Here is a 16,914-nt window from a genome sequence, read left to right on the forward strand (position 1 = left end):
AATAAAACAGATTTTGAAATCGAAAGATATAAATGGTTTCATGGCTATGCCAAATATTATTTAGCTGTAACCAACACTAGACAACAAAAAATGTTTTTAAGACTGCACTAGAATACTACAGCATATAAAATATGGACATAAAAACATGAATAATTCTGAGTGCTGAGGGTTTTCCCCCTTAAAGAACAAGGAGCTCAAAGAACTGAACAATTAGGAAAGTGTAACCTCTTATTTTTTCTTTGGTTCAAAAGGCCAGCTAAACACTTACACATTTCAGAAAAAAAGCGTATTCCATCTAGCAAAGTCCTTGACCTTGTTGTACACTCTTGTACTTTGTGGTAGAATTATTTGGAATTTGCAGATTCTACGTGCAATATTTGAACATTATGTTTACGCATACTTTATTTGGATCTTCAAATGCAATTAATCTCTTTTAGATAAAAAATCTAAATACTTTTTATTAGTTTTTTACAAACATTAACAAATTGGTCAGTGTTTGTATTTCACTTAGCATGGTGGATAGGCACACAGAGACTGTTGAGTTGATCTGTTGACCTTTGGGAACAATGTCCAAAGGTTGCTGATATTCTTGTGAGCAGGGGCGTAGCAGTCATTTTAAAAGTGGGGGGGACACAGCTGTCAGTAGGTGCCTCGCACAGACCCAACACTTACAGTGCAGTATTAATATATTACAGTATATATTAATATATACGTTTTATATACTTATATTTGTAGTATTTAAAAGATTGCAAAATTTCTTGTTCATCTTGTGGAGCATTTGCTTCTGTTTCACACATTACAATAAAAGACTGAGCACAAGCTGTTCCTGAATAAATAATTTTATAAATTACAATAATGACAATTGTGCATGTGCACAATTTTATTTTTTTACTCTGTGCTTGTGCATTGTGGTATTTAGTAAATTTGGATATTTATCCAAGTGGCTCGAGTGTTTTGACTACATTCACCAAAATTCGTTCAGATCCATTTAATGATTCGTTCAGTGACCATTTCTGGTGATGCCAGAAGGTGGTGACAGATGAGTGTCTTGTGTGAAATGAGTGTCACTGAATCAATGATCAAAAGAAAATTGTAATCCTTTAAAATTTGTATGTCTACAGACCTACGAAGAGATATTAGTAGAGGGTTTAAGCATAAGAACAAAGCAAATCTATAATTTCCCTACAGTTTGTGAGCTGCTGAGCATGACTTTAATCAAAAGACAACAATAATAGTCTTATAATAATTATGAGTTTCAATAACATCCATACGATTTCATGTAAAAAAAAAACGCGTCTACATATCTATTATTCAAGTATTCTAAGAACACAGCAGATCTATTTTTTTCCTACAGTTTGTCGACTGTACACCAACACAGAGGTAAAAAACAGGAGCTGATATTAAAAATAGCTTTATATATTTAACACAGATCTAGAATCTAAATCTGCTTAACTTGGCAAAAACATCCGATCAAACTTTTACCTCACAAACATAATGTAAAAAGAATAACTTATTGAATACACAGACGCTGAGATAAACTGTACTTATAATGTGTGCTTAAAAGAAGGATTGTCCTTTGTTTTTTTTCTGCAGTACATTTCATGTAATGCTGCCAGTCAAGAACGATATGTTGATAAATAACTCTCGTTTGTGTGTTCCTCATCTCTAGATTATTAATTTAGATCAACATCAATGCCGATAAAAAACATGGATAAATGAGCATTGTTGAAAGCAGCTTTGTAGAAATGAACGGAGCTGCATTGATTAGACTCTCTGACTGACGGCCTATTACGTAAGGGTTGTTTCGGCTCATGAAACTCACCTGTGACTGGCTGGATATTTCTCAATCAGCCCAAAGTAACAGAAAGCAAAAAATACTGTACACAAATCCACCATTTGTATGGGTTTAGCTTGAAAAAGTGCGGGGGACAAAATCACCTTTTTAAAGAGTGCGGGGGACGTCCCCCATGGCTGCTACGCCCTTGCTTGTGAGGCAAAGCTTTGTAGAGGCTTTGTCTTGTTAAAGAGTGGTCTGCATTGACTGAAGTCTTATGAAGTTTGTTTACATCTATTCAGACTGAAGAGATGTTTTAGAATGTCCTCGAAAAAAAAACAAAAAAAAAACATTGCTTGTCTGGAGTGGATATGCTGTTTTCAATCCATTTGAAGTACAGTTAGGAGCTTTATACACAACTGTATTGTAAACATGAAGTGCCGAAAAAAAGAAAAAGAAAAAAAAGTTAATTAATTTTTTCGCTTAATTCAATGCATATAAAACAGGAAAGCTGGAATCATTGGCTAATTGATCCTTATTGGGAGGAACAGGGATAATTCACCCCAAATTGAACATTCTTTACTCACCCTCATGTGGTTCCAAACCCACATAACTGACTTCTTCCATGGAACACAAAAGGAGCTATTAAGCTAAATGCTAGCTTCAGTCACCAATCACTTTCACTGGTTTAGAAAAAGATTAACGAAGATAAATGGTGATCGAGACTATTCGGCCTAACATCTCTTTTTGTAGTCCACAAAAAAAAAATTACGTGGGTTTGGAACATGAGGGCGAGTAAATGATGACAGAATGTTCATTTCAGGTGAGCTATCCTTTTAATGATTTAATTATTCAATCAGACACCTCTGGGACAGAGTTGCAAATTACTGCAGATACTATACATCAGAAAACAGCAATTAAAAATGCATCCAAAAAAAATAAAAAATTGTTTTATCATTTTGGTTTAAAGATCCAGTTTCAATATAAGTTAAGCTACATCAACAGCATGTGTGGCTTCATGTTTATTACTATAAAAATACAATTTCGAATCATCCCTCTTTTCTTCAAAATAAATAAATAAATAAATAAACATTAAAAAAGCAAAAATCTTTCTGTGAGGTACTTCCAATTATTTATTTTTTTAAAAGGAGTCAAAATGAACTTTTGTGGTAATAAGCAACATTATGCAACAAATGCTGTCGATTGAGCTTAACTTGTATCGAACCAGGAATATTTAACAAATCAATGGTAAACATGCAAAAAATGACTCTACAGGTAATGGGTTTCATGTTAAACTAATTATTTAAACAGCTGATAAATTGTAAAGATCTGAACAATCTAGAATCTTGAAAATACCAGTTAATCTAAATTCAGAATATGCACTCTTGATCATTTTTAGATCCAGAATCAAATAAATAACTGAACTACTCTGCCTAGTTAAAGTAACAGATCCTACCAAGGGAGTGCTTGCTGTGGAATTCCACCTTAAATGTAAACCAGCTGCAGACAGTGGTGCATGACAGATTTATGCTGCCCTAACATAGTGGTCTTCTAACTGCAGGTCGATTTGGCAGTTTCATCACCATTCATCAATATTACTGCTGTCCTTAACAAATGCAGACTACATAATATTCAGATTACACTCCTTGAGAAACCCTGTGCTTTGGATATTTACAGTAAAGAGCCACTGGTGAAATGTTTAAAATAGGATTGTTATAATAATAATACTAAAACATATAACAACAACATATTATGCAAGTATACATTTGGCTAGAAATTAGAAAAATGTAGAAACAGAAGACCGAGAAGGCTAGCTCACATACTAACTCGCTTTTATTAATACAGAACTGCATGCTACAGAGACTGTACAGCATTAACATTTATTCATTACAAAAACATGGTTTTTGGGAACCATTTCAAATAATGGAAAACAAAACAGAAAAAAAGAGAGCATAAAATAGGAACAGGAACATCACAGCCGTTAAGGAAACATTCAAACTATTCATCATTAGCATCTTAATAAACCAGAGAAGAAATAGACGGGTTACAGTTGCGTCATGTCAACTACAATGGCACCGAATGGATGATTCTCTTGTAGCTTTTTTTTTTATTTTTATTTTTTTTTATACAGCTTCTTGCAACATCAACATGCCTATTTTTTCTATCTACCTATATGTAGTAGTGTACTTAAAAGTGTCAGTTTGTGTTTTTTTGTAGCATTTCATAGTTTTTTACGAACCTCCTAATATACATAATTTGGCCCTTGAGGGTTTATACAGTATGATATCCGTATTTTATTAAGTTTACATTTTATTATTTGACAATCTGCTACAAAACACTTTTGTTATAGCAACATTTATACTACATACATAGCAATCTATGTAACGTCACAGCAAATTATGGTTGAAAACAAAAAGAAAAAACAAACATTTGACAATGAAAGAACCTACAGCATAAAAAGAGGTGGAAAGGAAATTATTACAAATTTTGGCACGGGAAATCTGTACACAAATCTACAGTCCAACAGAGATGAGACTGTGCAATAGAAAAAAAGGGGCTGCAGACGAAATTCAGCTACTGAAAACATGTAACCCACTGTCCGTTTCAAGTTTCCTTTTAACCTATTGTAAAATGGCTTATAGATATGTTTCTAGAAATTAACGTGTGCATATGTCTGTTAATTTAAAAGTTTCTTTTGTTGAGAATCTACTCTGCAGTTTAGGTGGAATCCTGGTTAAAAAAAAAAAAAGTCAAAACAATAAAACATTTTTTACTTCAAAACCTTGTAAAAATGGATCATATATATATATATATATATTGTTATATATATATAAGTTGCTTATGTTAAGAAAAAGAAAATTTATACAATGTATTAAGAAAAAGAAAAGATTTCAAAAGGGGACAACATACAAGATACAACAAGCAATCTCTAAAGCAATAAATACTACTGGTCCTAGCATTGTGAAAGTTTGTATTGAATATCCCAAACCCACCCAACCCTATCCCAAAACATCCCTCCAATTGAGTACTCCCTGCCCTGGTAAACGACAACAACAAGAAAACAAAAAAAACAAAAATTTAAAACAGACAACGCAATGGAACAATGCATATTAACACAGTAATCCCCCCGTATTTCTGTACATTTAAACAAGAACAAGTAACATCACAATTAAAAGTTGTTCCTCACTTGGAGAGGTGTCTCCACAGTCCTCATGCCCTCTGAGTTTTGGACAGTTGTAAAATTATTGGTTCACAAGCTCGTATTTAATACAAATAATAAAGGAGAACCAACTCTATGAGAAAAGGGCTTTCTGAATCCTCACCTACTTTGTATATCTGTCTTTAAACATGTCTATGCAAAACTACATAACAATTATGTATTTTTCTGTTATACAGCTGAAAAGAAAGCTAAAAACAAAATAATCAAAATTCATAAAAAAATTTGGCAGATTCACAAAGCTATACTCTACAACTTAGTATATTTTATTATCAATATTTCATCATAACAATTTCATTTTTTTTAGATTATGACAGGTCAAATATTGACCAATGAACTTTGATAAAAAATTAACTAATTTTCAAAGCCATATCGCACAGAAAAACAATTTAATCCAAACACAGAACGAAAAAAAAAAAGAGAGAATGAAGACGCACGACAGACAGAAATAGCTGGTTTAAAAAAAACGAAGCTAGTCTATTGACTTGGTTACGAGCGAAAGGGGTTGTGTCGGGCCGGAGCTAGACAGCAGAGAGTGGGAATGACACACCAATGTGGGCCTGGAGGAGGCGGAGCCTGTGGGTCGGGATGATGACACGTCTGAGGGATCCAACGAGCCGTTGTGCGCCGGGCCGGATGTTTTACCTGTCCCGGAGTTGTCCAACAGAACTAAGGGTGGAGGCGGGGCCATGGAAAGGTGTTGGTGTTGGGAGGACGAGAGCAGGGGGGGCGGTTTCATAGTCAGTGAGAGAGGTTGCATTTGTTCAGTCTGTGGTTTGGACTCTTTCGAGGATGGGGAGGGAGATACCATGGATGGGGAGGATGGGGGGGACTCTAGAAAGCTTCCATCCGAAGAGGGAGGACTGGCACAGCTGCCTTCACCTTGAATGTAGCGAATGCACTTCTTTTTTCTCCTTAAAAAAAAAAAAAAAAAAAAGAGAGAGAGAACTTGTTTAACCTACCAGACATGACTCGGATCGCACAACAGAGCTATAACGTCCATTTAAATGCACTTGACCATCAAATGACTCTGATTAGGACACCCATGCTGATCTCATTATCAGCTTTTCTTAGACACACTTTAGACTCTGCATGAAAATGGACGCTAGAGCTTAATGACAAAGCCAAAAGGACAGAAGAGTATCAGAGCTGTCTTGCTCTCACAAAGTGTCTCACAATTATACAGTACATGCAGAGGAGAGTACAGAAGATGAACAGGCAGACAGGTTTCAAAGAGAGGCGGAGGATGAGAAGGGAGATGAAGAGTATCTAACTCCTATGGCACCATAGGACACGTTCAAAGAGGTGAGGCCTAAATCTCTCTTTGTTTTCCTTCAGAACTCCAAACAAAGAACTCCACCCCGGTTTTTGTAAACCGCGAGGGGATCCATCCGGTTTACACATCAGCTTGAATTATTACACTCCTTTTTCTCCCTTCTTTTTTCCTGTCTTTTTCTTTGTGTTCCTTGAGGGGAAGTTCAGATTCTGGGGTAAGAGGTTACAGAGTAAGCGCTACTCTCAGCTTGCCCCTAAGACATGTGTGTGAGCGCTCTGCACAGAGGTCGCACTGCCATGTTTGCATTTCTGCTCGGGTCAGGACCCTCCCTCGTCTGCTACGCCTACGGCCAGCCATTCCAGCCAGCTACATCGGCAAAATCGCACCAGCGCCAAGCCAGCATGCCGTGAGGAAGGGGTAGAGAGAGTGAGCCAGAGAAAAGGAGAGAGAGGGAAAACCTCAGTGTACCTTGCCCTTCCTGACCTGACCACCCCCCTCCCTCCCCAAAAACTCTCTTTATCCTGCCTAAAGGGCAAGCTCAGTGATGCAGCCAAGGCTAACTCCAAAAGAAAAGAAAGAGAGGAACAAATACACAGAATGAAATAAAGGGAATTAAATCAAAGACAGGGGGAGCTATAGAGTTGCGGGAGATGGAACTTGTAAATTAACCAGTAACTTCTGGTTCTTCTGGTTTAGTAAGAAAATAGAATCCAGGTAAGGATTGTTTCTTAAGTTATACCCCTGCCTGCTCTTATGTGTGTTGTTTTTCAGACAAAAGTGCGAGTGAGAGAGGCAGAGAGAAAGAGACATTGAGAGTGAGGGTGACAGGTAAGGAGGTAGTTTCAGACTAATGATTAAAAAAGGAAAAATGACCATAGCCAAAAAAGAGAGGAGATTTTGGGGCGGAAAATCTTGTCGACTCTTGTGTACAGTGGACATACAGAACTTACGACATGTGGTCTACTGTAGGGATCTGAACAGAGAAGAAATGGCACTTCAGGGTCAAAGATGGTTGAATAGAGAGGAAAAGACTTGGAGATGTGTTAGCTGCTATTGTATAGCTACAAAACATGTTTAAAAATACTTTGTGCAGACATTGGTTGTGGATTGAAGGGCAGTTATGTCTGCCAAGGTGCCTGTCAAACAGCGGCAAATAAGCTAATATCCATTTTTTAAGAGCCATATTGATTCTAAGTATCTCCCTGTGTTCCTTATTGATTTATAGGTCTCCGAGGGAATTTCACCAGATGCATCTTTCAGGAAACAGAGTTGAGTGGGGTCTTTTAACCTTCTAGCTCCCTAAATCAAGATGCAATTACCACCGTTTCACAGCCAAAAAAATACAAAATAAAATGCACAGGCTGTTGCTCAACACGAGAAGAGGTGCTGATGAGAGGAACTTTCCCTCAAAAACACATCCTTATCAACTCCAGCTCAAAAATAAACACTTGTCAAGCACTAAATGCAAACAAATAAAACTGGCTAGCTTGGCAATATTTTTCTTTAGGAACTGCAACATAATGCATGGTTTGAATCACAATACAAGAACGAAGGCTTAAACCTAATTTTTTACTTAAATCTGTCAAAAGCGATGCGAGCGAATCAAATCAAAGAGATTCAAACTTTTTTAGTCTACTTAAGAAAAGATTAGTTACTGTTGTGCATCTTTTCTTAACTTTTAACAATCAGAAGTTTAAGAAACAGGAAAAACCGGGAAATACCAAGGATAATGAAAAGGGGATACAGTGGACCAAGTTGAAATGGACCACATGTAAACAGACAGTGGAATATCACAACAAAACAGCACGATGTCTGATGTCCACGATGAGGGAAAGGTGAGAAAAGAGTGCACAAGCATGACACAGAAAAGGGTATTACTTTGCAGAAACAAATACCTACCATCAACATATTCCCAATTCAAAGACTGCTTGTATTAGAACAGAAAGACAAGAGGTTGGGACTGAATAAAGGGTTATAAGAGAAGAGTGGAGAAGGAAGAAAAAGGGGAGGGAAAAAAAAGAGAGAGGCGGGATGAGATAACATCACCCCAATCCTATCCTCCACACAAGTGGCTACATCACACAATTCTTATAGAAGTGACCAGGAACAAATAGTACACAAAAGCAGTCAAGTCCGTTGGATGGTAAAGTAGCAATACTATGAAGTTTACTTCTAAATAAGTATTTTAAAATACATAAATATATGAATATAAATAGATTTAATATAAATACCATTAATCTTTTTTAATTGAAAAAGTGTATGCTTGATTTGAAATTTTTATCGCAATGCCGTGGTAATTATTTTTGGCATTTTCTGCTCAAGGATCTCTGTTCCTCTACAAGAAGTGTTTTAAAAGTCACAAAGCGACAGATACGAGTAAGCAGGAAGTCTTCATAAACATAGAAACTGAAATAAGGCTTGGAAATGGGAGAAAAACACAATCCATAGAAAGTGTTGAAAGAAAGAAAACTGATGTTTGTAATCTGATAATCAACATTATCATTATCTATACTTTCTCCCCAAGAGTGGGGCTGGGAATATACCTGCAGGGTTTGCACCATAAACCCAGCTGGTCAAGCCCGAACAAGGCACGACACTTCTTAGGGGTATTTGCATCTGTTATCCATAGAGGAACATACAAACACAACAAAGAAAGAAAAAAAGCACATGTCATTGGACAAAAAAAAGGCATGGGGCTAGAGCAAAGGATTCAGCTGTGGACATTGGTACCATGCCTCCCCAATAACTTACCATGGACCAGCCCATCTCAACCCTCCTGGCCACACACCCTTAAATAGTGGGAATTAAATCCCGCCTCTTACTCTTTAATCCTGCCTATTTAAATTTTAAATGAAAATGAGCACTATTTGGACTCCTTGTGTGAACTACTAGAAACTTGCACCCATGACAGCAGACAGCTTAAATGAGCATCAGCTCAATAATACATTTAGAGTAACAGTTCACCCAAAAATGAAAATTAAGTCATTATTTACAACCCTCTTTCGAAATCCATATGATTTTCTTTCTTTTGTGGAACACAACATAGTCAAGAGCAGAAATGTCAAATCTGCTCTTTTCCAACAATGAAAGCCAATTGTGACCATCGGGCTGTCAAGCAAGATTTTCAGTTAATGACAACTTAAATTTCAGTATGGCATGCAAAATTTGAAATACAAAGTAGCATGCAAGTTGCATGAACTACTTTTATGATGCTTTTGGAGCTTGACAGCCCCTAGAGCCATTCACTTTCCTTGTATGGAACAGAGCAGCTTGGACATTGTGCTAAACATCTCCTTTGTTGTTCCACAAAAGAAAGAAAGTCATACAGGTTCGGAACAACACTGAGGATGTTCAGAATTGTCCTGATGACATAATCTTTTTATTTTTGGGTGAACTATCCCTTTAAACTTTTGTGCACACACTCACACAAAAATAACAAAGAAATCCCTTTACATTCGCCCCACCTAGCGTAAGAAAAAAAAAAAAAACCCATCCCTTCTGATTTGCAGAAGCTGCTGATTGGCAGAATAAGGTGTGGTGTGGAGAGAATGCGAGGTTGAGAGAGCCAGAAAAAGAGGGAGTAGGCACCAACGAGAGAGGTCCCCAGCTTTCACCTGCTCTAGCACACCTGCCAGCACACCAGATACACACCTGCATGGGCCACACCAGTTATTCTGCTGGTCAAGCCCGAAGCGTGCACGACACTTCTTTGGGGCACTCAGATCTGATGCGATGAAGAGGGGAAGAGGAAGCCAGCGCAGAGGAGAGATGAAATCAGAAAAGAGAGCGGAAAAGAAAGATAAATTGAATCCAATCCAATGTGAGGAGCTCTATAAAAGGCTCACTACTATATACTATTTACCCCCTAGAGATAAATGTAAATAACTGCAATTAGAGCTGCACAATTAATCAAAATTAGTCTGTATGCACTGCATGCGTCAGTGTGAAAGGGTGGCACTCTGTTCTGCCAGTAGACTTAAGTTTTGGCTGTAACAATTTAATATACAAATTGGTGTAGTTTTGTGAACACAACAGAGGCTGAAATGTTTTCTTCAATAATAATAATAACAACAACAATAACAATCAATATTATGCTATAATAAATAATAGACTGGGTTCCAAAAATCAGTGTGATTTAAAAGTGGACTGAGACCCAATCACAATTAAAGTGGAGAAAAGAGATCTCCGTCCTCTTTCAAGTTCAGGTACAAAGTGAATGCAAAGAAAACTGGATTTTTTATGGATCTTATTAATTTCACGTTAGGGTTAACACAAAGGGGTCTGAGTTTGAGTCTTTTTGTTCTTCTAGCTTTCATATTAAAGCAAAAGCAATATGTTATGTTAAATGTATGTGATGTTCAATCACAGTTTAAATCGCAATTGGAATATTTGCCAAAATATTTGCAATCTGAATATTTCTGACCAAACCGTGCAGCCCTAATGGCACTCATTTGTGCAGTATGCCTTTACAGTTAGGACTACCATATTTGACCATAATTTGTTAGTTATACAAACATTAGAAATTAAAACCAAACACAAGTCAACAAATAAGAAAGTAAATGAATGATAGAAATAAATAGAACAGCAAACAATGCATGCCTTTAATAACCAAGACTCATTATAAGAATAAATGCTTGTTTGTTAAAAGGAAGCAAGATGCAGCAGGTATTGGTACATATCTGATGTTCTAGATTGTTATCTGGCTGTTCTAGGCTGGAGGAAGAGATGGGGAAAGATTGTTGAGGCAGCAGCAGAAGCTGGGAGGAACTATAGAAGGGAGGCGGAGCATTAGTTTAAGCCAGGGAAACATTACAAAGTTTCATAAACCAAGCCCACGTTCATCCACCTTTCACACCGGTTAATCCACCTGAGCACTGGCCAGGTAAAGGGGTGACAGGTGTGTGAGGAGGGTAAAGGGAGGCCATTAGTGGAGCAGACCAAGCTTAGAGACAGGGCAGAGCCTGCACTCATGCTGGGGACCAGAAGGAGGTACAGGGGCAGCTACTGAAGACAGTAGATTAAGGAGGTTTACACTGGTAACAAAATCTCTTATTCTTAGCATAAAAATTCTTTGGAACAGTAGTCTTTCCTATAAATATACTGCAGCTGCATGCTTTGAATTTACCAAATTGGGGATTATTATTATATATATATATATATATATATTTTTTTTTTTTACATAATAATGGATGACTTTTAACATAGAAGCATCATATGATGAAATTATGTGTATAATGAAAAATGGAGCAAAGGAAACAACTGAAAAGATGTCAGCATACTTGGAGCAAAAATAAAGCAATTTATACTTCAAGAGAATTACTTGGAAAACAAAAAAGATATATAAAGCAAAAATTAACATTTAGCATTATAGAATTTGTATACTGCACAAACACAGTTAAATAAATACATAAAGAACCCCAAAAAAGGGGGGAAAAAAACATGTTAGTAATTTAAGACTCAAAATGACATTAGCACCTGTAATCGGAGGGAGTGAAAGGCAAGGGTTTGGAAAATATTCTCTGTGCTCTGGAAAAAAAAAAGAACAAGATAGAGAGGCCTTCAAAAGGGGATCCATGATGGAGAGAAACCGCAAATACATTACTCTGCATTCTTCCTGGACAATCTCTCACAAAATAGAGAATCAATGAAAATCATGAAGAAGCAGAACAGCAAAGTAAATAAAATCAATGTAATCAGCAAACCTCCTTAATTTTCCAAATATGCATTTCTTTAAATATTATATACACCGATCAGCCACAACATTAAAACCACCTGCCTTATATTGTGTAGGTCCCCCTTGTGCCACCAAAACAGCACCAACCCGCATCTCAGAATAGCATTCTGAGATGATATTCTTCTCATTACAAATGTACAGAGCAGTTATCTGAGTTACCGTAGACTTTGTCATTTCGAACCAGTCTGGACATTCTCTTTTGTCCTCTCTCACCAACAAGGCGTTTCCATCCGCAGAACTGCCGCTCACTGGATGTTTTTTGTTTCTGGCACCATTCGGAGTAAATTCTAGAGACCGTTGTGTGTGAAAATCCCAGGAGATCAGCAGTTACAGAAATACTCAAACCAGCCCATCTGACACCAACAATCATCCATGTGATTATCCAACCAGCCAATTGTGTGGCAGCAGTGCAGTATATGCGGATACAGGTCAGGAGCTTCAGAATGGGGAAAAAAATGTGATCTCAGTGATTTTTGGTGCCAGATGAGCTGGTCTGAGTATTTCTGTAACTGCTGATCTCCTGGGATTTTCATGCACAACAGTCTCTAGAATTTACTCAGAATGGTGACAAAAATAAAAAACATCCAGTGAGCGGCAGTTCTGTGGATGGAAATGCCTTGTTGATGAGAGAAGTCAACAGAGAATGGCCAGACTGGTTCGAACTGACAAAGTCTACAGTAACTCAGATAACAACTCTGTACAATTGAGGTAAGAAGAATAGCATCTCAGAATGCTATTCTGAAATAAGGGTTGGAGCTGTTTTGGTGGCACAAGGGGGACCTACACAATATTAGGCAGGTGTTTTTAATGTTGTGGCCGATTGGTGTAAACACATACAAAGCATGAAGCAGGCACAGCCCAAAGTTACAATCACATAAGAGACACATCAAGCACAGTCCAATGGCGTGACACAAGCATGAAGGATGGCACAGTTCTTGCACTCAGTCACAAGGGTAATTAACTCTCACACTATCAAAATATACAGTACATATCACAGAACGATAAATGCTGGAGGGTGGCTGGGCGAAGAGGGAGGACGGCAGCTTGTGGGAGTGGAGGAGGTGGGGGGGTGGTGGTCATGCATATTCAGTGTTATTAATGCTCAACATGGGGCGAAGGGAGGGGAGGGGGATAACAAGCAGTCTATCGTGTAAATATTGCATTGGGTAGCATAGCTATATACAAAATGAGGCAGGCACAAAAAAGAGATGAGAAAAAAAAAGGCTGGACTTTCATCTCTGAGATGTCACACTTGTGACAGATGATGGGTCTGCTCTAATATAAGAGATAATTGCAGCTCACTTACCATTGCCCTCTCCTGCCTGCTTTTCCCTTTTTCTCTTCTTCTTTTTCCCCTGATAGTTACCCGCCAGAAAAAGAGAAATAGACAGGAACCTTAGTTATTATATTGCAGAAAAGACCGAGACATGAAATGAACAAGAGAGCCCAATGTTTTCGCTGATTTATTTATTTATGTTACAGCCTGAAGGTTTCAATTGCCACTGCAGGACACAAGAAAACTTTCCCTATCTTTCCCTCTTATCCTGTTTTTCTCCTTTTGTTTATTCCTTCTGTTTCTTTTTGCTGCTTAGTTCTTCTTTTATTGTGAAACGATTGGAAGCTCTTGAGGTTTCTTTGAGTGAGTCTGTTTACTGGAGGGGAAGAATGGAGTAAGAAAACTTGCATCTGTCCTGCTTGAAAAGAGTGCATCTTTTTGGCTACAGTTCTGCTAGATGCATTTGTGACCACTGATTGAATCGAGGCCAAGGTCGAGCTCTGGCCAACAGTAAAGGAGTTCGGATAGATAAAAAAAGTAATTGAATATCGAAAAATGACAGTCCAAGTCAGATACCAGAAAAAGTGCCTTGCACTAGCATTTTTCTATACTTGATTACTGATTAAATCCCAACCAAAGAGCACCTGTGATTTTCTACAACAGTAGAATGAGGCCCTTCTAGCAAGTTGCGCTCCCTAAAATCTATATATACACAAGTCTTCATCCCCATTTCTACACTAGTGGTCAGACTCCAAGGAGAGTTGACAGGCTTGGCGGTGGGGCCATTTGTCAGACATGTGGGGTGAACGCTCTGCTCCGGCGAAACAGTAAACGGTACGCTCGTTCCCCATTTCTGGCGCCGGAAAGAGATGTCCTCTTTCATCAAAGCTGCGAGGCGTTTAGGCCCTGTGGTTATTTAATTACTCTGATCTGAGCTCATCTTTCTCTTTTTAGGTGAACCAGTGGAATACTAATGAATGCAGAGGAAAAAAAAAATCGCAGACGAGAAAAAAAAGAGGTCTGACTGCGCTGGGAAAAAGCTTGCCTATAGCAGACAGAGTGCCAGACAGTGAGAAGATCTACTCTGCACTAGTCTGGAAAGAGAGGACCATCAGAGATCTGTGTGCTTTAGTTTCTACCACACGATACAGTCAAAGCAGTTTGGCTGATACTGGGCTTATTTACACTAATGCATTTGGCAGACGCTTTTATCAAAGCAATTTACAGCACATTGTTTATTCCCTGGGAATCGAACCCATAACCTTGGCATTGCTAGCACTATGCTCTACTAGTAAAGCTACAAGAACACTAGACCTAGATGGCCTTATATTATTATGTGCCCACTGCGAAAGTAAAACAGCTTCTATCCAAAACGACTTATAGCCAATAAAGCATTCACTGGGATTTGAATCCATAACCTTCGTGCTGCTAGTGCCATGCTCTACTAGTTAAGCTACAGGACCACTAAATCTAGATATCCCTATGTCATTATGTGATCCCTGGGGAAGGAATGAAGAATCATTACATGTTGAAAACTTAAAAACTTACATAGTTGTCTCGTGCCGACCATCCGGGGTAGAGCTGCATGTGAAGCTGTCGTTCTTTCCTGGCTAGCTCATAGTATTTGGCCTGTTCCTCTCGAGACAGAGCGTGCCACTGCAAACAGACACACACATCCATCGATGACAGTGGCGGTCACACAGGAACAGTCCACTGATATTTTAGGCTCAAGCGACATGGAAGTCAAACCACCACGTTTACATTTCCCTTTCCCCTGTTGGTCGCCATTGCAATTTTACTCGATGGCAACATTGAGCAAGATTACAATTATACAGAAATAGAAAAGTGAATAAGCACTGTTTTTCCACTACCGACAACACTGCAATCTGTGGTCTTGGTAGCTGAGACAGGGTATTACATCATGCTGTGGCTTTGTAGTGTATACTCACCCTTCGGCCTAAGATCTGGTTGATAGCTGCGCTTTCTTTCAGTGTACACTCTGCCACCACTTTGGCTCTCATTTCCTTCATGTAAAGCATGAATGCATTCAGAGGTTTCTTTATGTGTGGCTGCTTCTTTTTCTCTTCCTCCTTTTTCGCATCCTGATGTTTTCTGCGAAAGGGAGGGAATGGACCTTAGTTATCCAGCTAGACCAGCACCAAACCAGCACTAACCAACATTGGACCACCATTATTCATCTATCTATCCATTTCCAAATGGAATGACCGATCAGATGCAATCAGCAGACCAACTTGTAATCCTACCCTATTAATACTGAATCTGAGATTTAAGTTTGTCTAAAAGTGACTTACGAGCTGTTAAGGGATCCGATGTCACTATGAGAGGACTCTTGCTTGACGTTTGGTGTGACGATGGCTGGGTGTGGGATCCCAGTGGTGTGCAAACTGTGATGGGGGGGCACCATGTGAGGAGGGAACCTGGAGGAGAAAAGACTGTGTAAATCGTCAGAGTGGACACGGGTGAAATGATGGCTGGACACATACATTCACATAGCAGAGCATTGACTATGAGCTAAAGACTCAACACATCACAGTGGCTATGACGCTACAAGCAAGAGTTACCCAATACAACTCTGTTATGTGAGAGACAGGAAGAGACTGTAAATGACAAATCAAAGAGGAAGATCACAAATTCCCTCTTCACCAGAGTTATCAAAGACACATGAAACAGCATTCACAACTATTTAAATTCCATAATGTGATGCAATTCTAAGTGAAACAGAAGATTCAGTGGGAAATAATGTAGGACAGGACTTAATGTTATCCATTGTGTTTCGACTGGTTTGTAAATAGTGGGTTGTGATATTATTGGTTAAAAGGGTTGTCCCCCACCCATATGTACTTGTTTACATCAGCAAAAAAGGAAAGTAGTTTAAGAGACAGAGAATTTTTTTTTACAAAAATAATTTTGTAAAAAGATTTTTTTTTTTTTTTTTTGTGAATAAAAAAAAAAAAAAGAGGAGACATTAATTAAGAAAGTACATATAGGGCCAGTTTTGATTTTATATTGTCAATTTGATTGCACTGTAAAAAAAAAAAATTGGGCTATGATATTATTGGTTTATATATTTACCGCCCTCACAGCTGTGGTTATATATATATAAAAATAATAATAATAATAATAATTGTATCCTAAATTGTTTTATAGGTGGAGAAACTTACAGTTAATTAATTTTGCTAAAAGATTATGAAAATATATTTTTTTTCTTTTCTTTAGAATAATATGAACAGATTAATCATTCACATTGAGGCCAGATACATTAAAGTAAATTAGGTTCATTTTTGTTGTCTTTAATATCTCAGGTCATCATCTGCCTCAATTTACATCAGCATCCCTCTGATTTAAAATAATCAGTGTGGTCATTTTTGGACAATTTAGGTTGGCATTTTTCTTCTCATTTACTTGGCATTTACTGATTATTCTCCTTTGCTTTATTTTTCTAATATATGTAGCGTTCCTAAAATAATCTACAATATTATCCACTAGATTGTGTAAAGATCTGTAGGAAAGCAGAATATATTCCTGAGTGTACAAATGAATATTTCTGTGCCTGTGTGTTTTGTGTTTGTAGTCTGTCCCAGCAGTGCGTGGCCATACACAAATCTGGGAGCAAGAA

The 16,914-nt window shown here is 37.9% G+C and overlaps 1 protein-coding gene across 29 annotated transcripts in view; it reads right to left on the reverse strand.

Annotated features, from left to right (window-relative positions):
- Positions 1-3,589: 3,589 nt before the first annotated feature.
- Positions 3,590-16,914, reverse strand: part of LOC127422938 (transcription factor 7-like 2) — a 109,352-nt gene continuing 96,027 nt past the window's right edge. For 4 of the 29 annotated variants that reach the window (XM_051666808.1, XM_051666806.1, XM_051666818.1 and 1 more), the window contains 7 exons: positions 15,590-15,730; positions 15,227-15,389; positions 14,825-14,933; positions 13,308-13,370; positions 11,743-11,793; positions 8,811-8,883; positions 3,590-5,905 (listed from right to left, as the gene is read on the reverse strand). In XM_051666808.1, the coding sequence (XP_051522768.1) occupies positions 5,464-5,905; positions 8,811-8,883; positions 11,743-11,793; positions 13,308-13,370; positions 14,825-14,933; positions 15,227-15,389; positions 15,590-15,730 (1,042 nt within the window). In that variant the 3' untranslated portion in view covers positions 3,590-5,463. Of the gene's footprint in view, positions 5,906-8,165; positions 8,228-8,810; positions 8,884-9,914; positions 9,992-11,742; positions 11,794-13,307; positions 13,371-14,824; positions 14,934-15,226; positions 15,390-15,589; positions 15,731-16,914 lie in introns of those variants that run through there. The other 25 variants (XM_051666812.1, XM_051666820.1, XM_051666827.1 and 22 more) reach the window with 20 other exon arrangements.

This window comes from Myxocyprinus asiaticus, chromosome 32, assembly GCF_019703515.2.
Source record: "Myxocyprinus asiaticus isolate MX2 ecotype Aquarium Trade chromosome 32, UBuf_Myxa_2, whole genome shotgun sequence".
In the NCBI taxonomy this organism is placed as follows: Eukaryota; Metazoa; Chordata; class Actinopteri; order Cypriniformes; family Catostomidae; genus Myxocyprinus; species Myxocyprinus asiaticus.